At 38.4% G+C, this 10718-nt stretch overlaps 1 protein-coding gene across 1 annotated transcript; it reads left to right on the top strand.

Annotated features, from left to right (window-relative positions):
- The first annotated feature begins 3816 nt into the window (after window positions 1-3816).
- Window positions 3817-7205, top strand: LOC110064738 (melatonin receptor type 1A-like). The gene is made up of 2 exons (XM_020771834.2): window positions 3817-4104; window positions 4766-7205. Exon 2 carries the CDS (start codon window positions 4795-4797, stop codon window positions 5812-5814), a length of 1020 nt encoding a protein of 339 aa, XP_020627493.2. The 5' UTR covers window positions 3817-4104; window positions 4766-4794; the 3' UTR covers window positions 5815-7205.
- Window positions 7206-10718: the final 3513 nt, after the last annotated feature.

Here is a 10718-nt window from a genome sequence, read left to right as displayed (position 1 = left end):
GGCGTACGACTGAGGGAACAAATCCCTTAAAACATGAATTTTACAGATGTTACGATGAAACGTTCAACGTAAAAAGATCACGATTCCATTTTGAGCCAAAGTATATGACAAACTAATCAAGATCGCGAGTTTTAATCCCAAAGGGCCGGGGTTACTCAGGTATGATATTGACTGGGAGAAACAAAGCCCATTTTGGTGGTTGAAATTTCCGATCTCAGAAGTTGCGACACTTTTAGGCCAAAAATTTAAATAAGGGACTTTGGTGAGGGGGGCAGTTTTAATTTTGACAAAAATAGCAACCTAAGACGAGTCTCATTTTCATGTCAACAAACGCAGACTACGTGCGAATCAGAAAGGATATTTCATGATTCTTATTTGGCCGCAAAGAATCAACAGCAGTCTTCCTAAAGTTCAATTTTTCACACCTGCATGACAAATAAAGATGGATGCAAAAACTTTCTCACTGTTGTTCTCATTTTAACAGAGAAAAAGTGACTGTTGGGTTGCTTTATTGGACTTTTTGTGTGGGGCGGGGGGAGGGATCAAGTTTTAGCCTAATCAGACATTTTTTTGCCCAGCCATTTAGCTTCACTTGCAGGTTTTCGTCTCTACCATTCCTGAGTAACCTTCACTCCCTGACTTTCAATATTGGCCTATGCATTGTACCTTCGGCCTAGCTTTACAGTGTAGTTATTTTGCCATATGTCCAGTCCAATAAGTATATACTGTGCCTGTTTGTCGATTGAAAGCATTTCCTTTATCTTCTCCTCAGCCTGTAATCGCTGATTATTTTAAACCAAGTAATGTTTGAACGGTAATGTTTGACAATTGCTTCCTTTCTTTGACACATTTCATTAAAATGCAAAATGTTTTGTATGGCTGTTCCTAGGGTTAAACTTATGATACCGTATTTATTCGATTAAGCGCCCAACCTCGAATAAGCGCCCAGCCTCGAATAAGCGCCCACCCCCACCACCCACCCCCAAAAAGTACTTTTTAAGCGCCCAACCTCGAATAAGCGCCCCCCCCCCCCAAAAAAAAATAATAGTAATAATAATAATTAAGTGCACAAGAGGAATACGGGTATTGATAATTACAGTATTTCTTTAATGGCTTACAATCTCTAGTTTCATTGTCTGAAAATTTTATGATGGTGACTGAGAATTATGATAGCCTGAAAGAGACTTCTGCTAAGACTGAACAATGAGTTGTTAGTCCTGGGCATAAACCGAACAATGAACAGTTGCAATTTATATGCTTTAATATTTTGTCATGTTTTGTTCTTATTTATTGTTTTGTTACAAAATAAACTTTTTACTAACTGAAAATGGTGAAAATTTAATACGCGCCCAGGCTTGAATAAGCGCCCACCTCGAATAAGCGCCCACCCTGAAAGTCCAAAAATTAAATAGGCGCCAGTGGGCGCCTTAATCGAATAAATACGGTACATGTATGTTGCTATCACAGCTTTACCATCTGTTTAATGAGTAACCTGTCATTGCACTCATATTTGTTCGATGTTCGTTTAAAGAACGATATAGGAACTGGTTTAGTTTGTCGTCGAGAACAAGACAATTTAAATTAACGAGATTCGTCATAAGTAAAAATAAATGTAGTTAGCTGTGGTTTTGAATTCTGCAGTGTCCAGTTTTTTGTGAAAATATTATAGAAAAGTCAAGTCAAGCTGTGTATATTACTAATGGACATTGCTGTTTACAGTAAGTTACATTGCGATCTGAGATGAAGCCAACTCTGTCAGTGTCTCATTCTGGTATCGCGTTGACTATTACTAATGGACATTGCTGTTTACAGTATGTTACATTGCGATCTGAGATGAAGCCAACTCTGTCAGTGTTTTATTCTGGTATCGTGTTGACTATTACTAATGGACATTGCTGTTTACAGTATGTTACATTGTGATCTGAGATGAAGCCAACTCTGTCAGTGTTTTATTCTGGTATCGCGTTGACTATTACTAATGGACATTGCTGTTTACAGTATGTTACATTGTGATCTGAGATGAAGCCAACTCTGTCAGTGTTTTATTCTGGTATCGCGTTGACTATTACTAATGGACATTGCTGTTTACAGTATGTTACATTGTGATTTGAGATGAAGCCAACTAGGGCTTGCCACAAGTTGCTCGGCAACTTTTTGGCAACTTTTCGTATTTCGAGCAACTTTTTTTGTTTCGAGTAACTTTTTGCATTCTGAGCAATTTCTAGGGGAGACAAAAAAAACTTTTTGCTTTTTGTAGCAACTTTTGAGCACCTTTCGTTACAAAAAGCAACTTTTGACTTTTTTTGGAGCAACTTTTGAGCAACCTTTTGAGAAATTTCGGGCAACTTTTTGGGAAATCTCGAGCAACTTGTGGCAAGCCCTAAAGCCAACTCTGTCAGTGTTTTATTCTGGTATCGTGTTGGTTATGAAATATGTCGTGAAAACTGGCAGCAATGATAGATTCTAGTAATTTCTAGACACGTGCAAAGTAAATTTTTCGAATTAAAGATGAATTTTTGAAATATCGATTATATGGATGGCCCGACGTGGGGTACATCTAAGTGTCATGTGTTTCAGATGACCGAAATGGTACGTCCTCTTAAAAGTTCGTTGTGATGATAGTTCTATCTTACATTGAAGAATTATTGCGAGACCTGTATTTGTTTCCCTAAGTCTGAAAATCATGGAAAGTGGCAAGTAATTTTCGATGGTATTGTCGAGAACGTAACTCATAACAAGTTTTACGAAAGTATTTGGCTGATTTCGAGAATTCCTCTTAGTGTAGATAAAGATCCCAGTTTATTAAAAAGTAAAGTTGTAAATTCCACACACACACACACACACACACACACACACACACACACACACACACACACACACACAAAAACACATGCGTCAATAGTACGTGCTTATTTTTACCAAGTGAAAAGAATTCAGTTTATCAGATATGGCATGAAACAAACAAACAAACAAACAGACTGAAAACACTGCAACCCCCTCAAGCGATATGACGTTACTTGTGAGTAAATTAGTGTTTGTTCGTGTTTGTACATGTTGGAACTTCGCCTAATAGTAAATATCAATGACCTTGCTGAAATTTCGGCCAAGTTACCTTGCCCCCCCCTCCCCCCCCCCCAAAAAAATCTGCCTGTATATATTTATTCTGACTTTTCTTATTCTGCTGTCGTTTGGCAAGGCCACAGACAACAGTTGTAGGATTTACGGAGTTCCAACATGGGTACAAAATTATAAAGGAAACAGCTTCTGTCAATGTTTGTTAGTATTGATTAAAACTCCGGTGTTTCGTTGGTTTTCGCTCTGATGATGTCAGAAGAGTAATTATATAGATATATATGTATTTTGGGGGCGTTCTGACTGTTTGTTGAAAATGCTTGTATCGATTTTCCATTTCCTTTTTCGAAGATAACACGTAAACTAAGGTTGCGAAAAAATATAATCGAGGAATGAATATAAGAGCGTAAACGATTTTGCTAATCTAGTAAAGGGAACATGAGCACCTTTGTTAAAACTTGGACTGACGTGATGGCTAGAATTTGTTTAAATAACTATTTGGATGTAATGCCATAAAATTTCCACGTTTTCGTAAAGCGTAAAGCAAGCACAGGTGTATTTTGCAAATTAAATAAGATGCACGACTAGAATCTGTTTTAAGGACTTCATAGGGCTTGTTCATGCGCATGCCTGACAAAAATAAGAGCAGTTATCACATATTGTTATGAAATGTCAGTTATATATCAATATTCCTTTTTAGAGCCATAGATCAAATAGATTAAGTTGTCAGACTATGTTTTTCAACTTGCTGTTTTTTATTACGAAAACTGATAAAAAGCAAATACTGTTTCTGTCCGCCAATAAGGAGCAAAATTTTCAATTTTAATTTCCTTTTTCGTTAGTATTGAATATGCCACATATCGCTTATGTTGAAAAGACATTGAGGCTTGGGTTGTACTTACTGAACAACCACCAAAACACTTTGAACGTGTTATATTTTGCGTGTGAAAGATACGCCTTTCAGACTTGTGGAACTTACTCTTCACTAACTTTCCACTTTCGGTTGCACAGGAATAGATGACAGCAGCACAGGTAAGTGCTGGTACAGTTGGGTTAATTCTCACTTTCATCAGGCCAAGTGAAGATTACACCTGCCATCAAACTGATCTTGCAGGGAGAAAACCGATCCTCAGTAATTAGCAAGCTGAAATCGATAACTTGCCTTTTAATTTCATAACTTGCTTTCAGATCGTTTAATCCTCTCTTTTTTGCGAGCCTTTAGACGACCTTTTTTCTTCCAGCTAATTCTTGATAAAAAGAAAACAAGATTTATATATTGCGTTAGCTCAAACGAAATGCTAAATATTATCATGCTAAACTGCTATTCAAATGAACGCTGTATTCATCCTTGGAGATCACTATGTTGCAAGGCTGTTCATGAAACTGAATTAACGTACCTTTTGAGTATTTAACTGTGATATCAACACTTATTCAGACTTGGAAAGTCTTCATTGATTAGTGGGTAAATTTATTATGAACTGAGGCGAGAGGAGAAGACTAAGTTCAATTTGTTATGCTTAGAATCACGATTTCCCACCAGTAAAATAGTTCTTAACATGCTCTTAAATGTGAAGTAAGCTCTTAAACAGGTGTGCGGTTGATGCAAGCTTAACTGGCCATGGACTTCCAAAAAGGATAATTTGGGGTTTTATTTCGTTGCCAGTAAGTCCTAGTAACACATCTTGACAATTAGTTTCAGAACACCTTCCTGGATGAGGAAGAATGAATGAATCAACAAATGCTCCATTTTCCCTTCAACCCCGCGGCTCTCTCCAAGTAACCATGGAAATCCTCGTCACGTGTTCTCTAATGGTACTTGGAGCTTGTGGAAATACATTAGTGTTTATCGCAGTCTGGAAAGAGAAATCGCTGAGGACAACACCAAACGTGTTTGTGGTAAACCTAGCAGTAACGGATTTCCTGTTCTGTGTGGTAGTCCTGCCGCTGACCAGTGCAACATTCATACAAGGCGAATGGAAATTGGGCTTACATGGGTGCAACCTACAGGCGCTTATGTTTAGTACAAACGTAAACGCAACACTTGTAACTATGACAACAATAAGTATTAATCGCTTCATCCTGATACGCCACAGGATTAAGTACAAAACTGTTTACACAAAGAGAAATGTTACCTTCATGATATTCGGAATTTGGTGTTACGCCATTTTGGTGGCATCTCGACCGTTTTATGGCCTGGGTGAGTACGTGTTCAACCCAAACAATGCTTTTTGTTCTATTGATAAGAATCCTGACAGCGCCAGCAGAATATCACGGTTTGTGGCTTATTTCACGTTATACGCAAATATAATTATTGTTATGCGATGCTATGTTGGAATATATCGAACAGTACGACAGCACAGAAGGCAGATAAAGAGCAATCAAGAAAGCGGCAACACAGGGCACAGTAGCGAAAACCGGGGACTTCGCAAAGAAGTCGGAGAAGACGTACGTATTGCAAAAACGCTTTTCGTCGTTATTTGTTTATTTGGAATTTGCTGGTTTCCAACTGCCGTGACAGGTATTGTTGTTGTCTTTGGTACCACGATTCCTGGCCTAGTACAAGAGATGTTGATGCTTACAGTTTGTCTAGCTTCAGTAGTTAATCCTATGGTATACGCTGCAAGAAACAGGCGGTTTCGACGAACTTTTAGGAGAATAATTGAGTTGCAGTTTTCCACAGTTGCTGATCGTCCGGCTTTAAGAATCTCGGTTCGTCCTGAACGTGCTCAAACAACGCTATAATATGTCTCTGAGCCAGTATCAGAATAATTCTACGGAGGTGTTGTTCTTCAAAGCAGATGTCCTGCGAATTCTGGTCGCCACGCACTTTGGATGCTCCTTTGACTCACTGTTTGTTGTAAATTCAAATACTCAGCTGGGCAAGCATTGGTGAATTTTTGTGTTATTTAAAGCAAAGAAGGTCAAAGAAAGACACCAAGATATTTGGCCCCGTTTAACACAACTTACAAACTATTCAAAATGTACCAATTCGTTTTTATTCCCTCCTGCCTGATTTGTAATTGTTTTTATTCTACTCGGATTACGTATTTGCGGTCCTGGCATTTTCAAAACTCCTCAGCCATAACGCCGTACCTATTGAAAGACAGAGCATACAAAACCTGAATATATATTTCTATTGTGGTTATGTAAACTTGCTGTAGACCACAATGTAAATGAGGTTGTATCGACAGGTTTCGTAAGACCTCGATGGTATCCGAGAACTGCCACTATTTGTACACTATTTGCATGATCCGGCTCGAGGGAAACCCTGTTAGTGCTAAATCACCCGCAATCAATGTTAAATACGGGAGTTCTCTTTGTGAAAGGTGAGAAATGTAATCTAGGCAGTCTAGTTGGACTCTCTTGTGTAGGAAACATTCTTTATGAGGACGCTGAGGACATTTCTGACCTTCATAGCAAGATTAAAGTAATCTAATTGCTATTAAGTTTCAAATAAGTGAAAATTAAGTGTGGCACATCCCAAAAAACGTTCATATGGCCATTTTAAGGGTATTACGACGTAACTTGGATTGTTTCCAACACGTCACAGTGTACATGGCCCGGAATTTCGCAAGCTTAATGTACGACAAATAATCCTTTTCCTCCTGTTTTAGTAGAATAGAAAGTCCAATAGCAACCAAAATGTACTGACCGCTCAGAAATTATGTGTAGCTTCCTATGACTTTCTTTTCAGAGTATTTTTAAAAACCGCATAGTAATTATACGGGTCTTCAAAATACGCTTTTATTGGTGCCTTAGGCTCCGTCCTCACTACGCCGGATAAATCTGAAAAGGGCAACTTTATTTCTTCAGTTAGGCCTACCGTTCGGGCTAAAGAGCCGAGCTTTTCGAAAAGCCTCTTCAAATTTAACCTGAGGAATTTGAAAACGCCGGCTTTGCGTTTTAGTGTAGACATAACAATTTTAAAACGGAACTTTTCGAAAACGATGGCGTCACGATAATCACGTGATTTCCTCGTCCGAGTTTTCCTCAACCACAAATCCAGAATTACCGGTTATTGTTACGTTTTCAATTTTCTCCGTCGCAGTGTGAGCGGGGTCGATAACAAAGCCACCAAGAGCCTACTATTAGTTATCCTGCAAAATATCCAATAAATGCATGTAATTGACAAAGATTTATTTCTCATGAAGCAAGAAAACTTAAACGATCATACAATTTGTGCAACACCAGAACCGTCCGTTTCTTGTTTGCACCGTGTGTAACTTGTTTAACTGAGGACAAATTTTCATGGTTTCTTGTTTCCGTCGCCACTCAAGGCTCGAGATGAATTTCTGTGCTGCGCTGTTATTCTCACTATCAGTTTTAGCTGAGTTCAAGGCAACACAAGAAAAAATACTTCACACAACTGATACAGAGAGGAACAATAAATTGTTCAGTTTATTTACCGCTATGGCTCCAAACAACATGTTGTCGTCGTAACGTGTTTCGTTTTTAACCTAGAAAATATTCATATTTTCCAAGTTGTAGTGGTGCCTGATTTCACTCCATCACTCCTTCACCTCTTCACTGGGTCACTTCCTGTTAGACATTTGACTCTCATATGATAAGGTCAGGGATGCTTGTCTGAAAATTTGAATTTACGTCCTAAAGAAGACTAATATGGACGACACTCGAGCTTCATTAGACCCCTAAAAAATACCACTTAAAACGGAATAGGTTCGATTAGTAGCCACTGTTCAAGAAACGATTATATCTAGCGCGCACTTGTAGACCCGATTCGCGTACTCGAGAGATCAGCGGAAAACAAATGAGAGCGTTTCTTTTCTTACTATTTCTTTGACTGCACCCTAAAGGATACTTTGACAGCTAAGAATGGTGTCGTTTCGTCATCAACACCTCAAATGAGATCAGAATCCTTGGTTTGCATCCGAGACGCATCCCCGACCTTTTCATACAGGAGTTCCCCCGCCCCCTCCGGGTTCGAACATCGCGCTGTCCAAGGCAGTTATTCTTTGAATTTCTGATGCAAGTACTCAATATCTTACCGCAGAAATTATCTATGTTGAATAGATTTTCACACGAACGTGTTTATATATAGAAGCTAATTATATAAATAGTTCATTTCCCGAAGGTGTCCGCTTATACAGGTTTAACTGTACTTCGGCGATTGCCGAGGAGATATTGAAAATCACAAAATTGGTGAGTTGTATGAATTTTTGAAATATGATTGAAGCCGTGATTAAAAGTTTTGGACGATTAACAGCTAGACAAGAGAATTGAGGCGATTTCGCTATTATTTACACAGTATTGTAAATAAATACTTCGAAGATGAATACGGACATGGCGAAATGATCTCAACAAAATAGTTGATAAATAAAAAAAAAAGAGATTACACAAGACTGGGAGTTCAGCAGTCACTACTATTGCCTTGGAAAGGGAAGGAAAAAAAAACGAAAAAAGAAAAAAAAAGAAGTTATTATAACATGGGATATTCGTATTTGGTAATCCATCCAAGCAGGAACCCTGCCGAAAAGGGCTTAACTTTGTTGAGCGAAAGAGACGTGGTATTATGACTCTACGTTAGATAATTTTTTTTGTATTTCTAAGGTCTCTCAAAAGGTAACAAAGAAAGAAACAAAAATCACTGATAACGCCTGGGAAAATAAAGAATGAAAAAAAAAAAAAGGAATGAAAACGAGAATCCGATTATACTGAGTATCTTTGCTTCGCTGATCGGACATGAAGCCATACTTTCTATATAATTGTCTCGGACCAGGTCACCAATAACTTCATGAATGTTTTCAACGGTGTCATCTCCTCGTGTATTCTCTTACCGTTGCATTTTGCCAGTGGGCTTTAACTTAAACTTAACCTCCGTATTAAAACCTCAAGTAAGTGGCAACAAAATTGTCACTGTTAACAGACGATCATTTCCAAGGTGAGTGGCTCATAGCCACTTTGATTTATTTTATCATTACGCTGCGCACACCTGTGCTCGTGTGTTGTCTTCCACAGACCCTTTGTCATAAATTTGTAATTTTGTAGCTACGAGACGTTATAAATGAGACTACTAAGAAATGAAATCGAGAGCTTAAGGCGGGACTTAACCTAAAATTCTGAAAGAAATTCGAAGTTTTGTTTTTTACGGAACTCGAATCTTAAGGTATTGAAGTTTTATTTTCAAATTTGACAAGTACTGTTACTGTAAGTTTAAAGCTCGTTTTCTCAGAACGAGTTATTTTCGCTTCTAGAAAAGATATCTTGAGAAGGATTTATTCAATTGAGCTAAAATTTTCAGGATTTGTTGTTTTTAGTACTTTCTGTGGGATAAGCATAGAACTTTTCCATCCAGTGCATTCTGTCAAAGTTATGTATTGAAACGTATGCTAGATTTTCTGTATCAGATTTAACTGGTCATCATTTCACGTGCTTTTAACTTTTCAAAAATCTCTATGCTTATCCCAGCAAGCCGTTTGTCTTCTTTTGTAAAATGTAAAAATTATTCCTTTTGATCAGTTCTAGTAGGAGTTATCTTTTCTCAAGTAAGCCCTGGCATTCCCCAACAGGTGGCAGATTTAATCAGCCGGTGTCAGGTTACAATACAGTTATAGGGTACACAAATATTTTTTTCATAATCTTTGCTCTTTGAGCTTTTTAAGAATGTATACTTTGCCATGGTTTGGAGTTAACTCTTAGCCACGAAAAAATGTTTGAAACATGGTGTGTTTTTAAGTATTTTTAGGTTAAGTCCCACCTTAATTAATTAAGAGCCAGCAGCCTGGGCCTGAGAAATAGTCATATGACGCAGTAGCCTCGATGTCGATGTCGATATATCGATTAAAGAAGTTCGTTTCTCGTACCGAAAGGTTACTAACGTGTAAGTGGCAGAATGTCTTCTAATTAGCTGTTTTGGTGGTCAAAGGACATCATTTAAGTCTGGCGATCGGTAACTTGACATGCAGCATTCGAAGAACTGAATGTTCGCGGCAGTTGGCGATTCCACGGGTGCTCTTAAGCGCCAACAGATCGAAACTTGGTTTGCGACTGTGTCAGGCCAAAACAGACCAGGTCTAAAAGCAGATCACTTCAAGGGCACAAAAAAGGTATTTTGGGGCGTTACATGGCAAGCAGTAGGCGCCGTGCCTACGAAAGTGCGAATGTTTTGACCTGCTTTTAGACTTATAAAATGTGTTGATTTGGCGGGAAGGTACATTCCGTGTCGCAACGGTATAGTTACCCATAAGGCATTGCAAGGTGTATCTGACAAGAATGGCTGCTGTACATGTTGTATCTAGCTGACAATAAAGGCTGTTGTTAGCCATGAACCAGAACAATTAAAGTCAAGACTATAACATATTTGAGGAAAGGCATAATGCCTTCAATTGCGCTGGCTAAAAGATTTCGTCAGGATAGAGATTATCAATGAAAACAAAGCAAAATAGTTTCTAGACGAACTCGCTGGCGAGGTAGATTTGGACGTAGCGAAATCCTTAACTTCGAGATTCCGTAGGATTTTCAGAGTTGAAAATAGCCGAAGAAGGGTTTTCTGCCGATGAAGAAGACATGGAAAAGACGAAAAAAACCGAACAAATTTTACGCCAAGGTAAACGAGTTGATAATTACAATTAACGTCACGGGACTATGGTAATTCTAGGACTTTAGAATATGGACTGGACTTGGAAATC

Source organism: Orbicella faveolata, unplaced genomic scaffold (assembly GCF_042242905.1).
Source record: "Orbicella faveolata isolate gen_17 unplaced genomic scaffold, um_ofav_v1 contig_1, whole genome shotgun sequence".
Taxonomy (NCBI): Eukaryota; Metazoa; Cnidaria; class Anthozoa; order Scleractinia; family Merulinidae; genus Orbicella; species Orbicella faveolata.
The sequence above is the reverse complement of the archived record's forward strand: the minus strand, read 5'-3'. Positions and strand labels throughout refer to the sequence as shown.

What these genes read in the sequence shown, in the direction of transcription:
- LOC110064738 (XM_020771834.2), top strand. Translation starts at nt 4,795, where the DNA reads ATGAATGAATCAACAAATGCTCCATTTTCCCTTCAACCCCGCGGCTCT.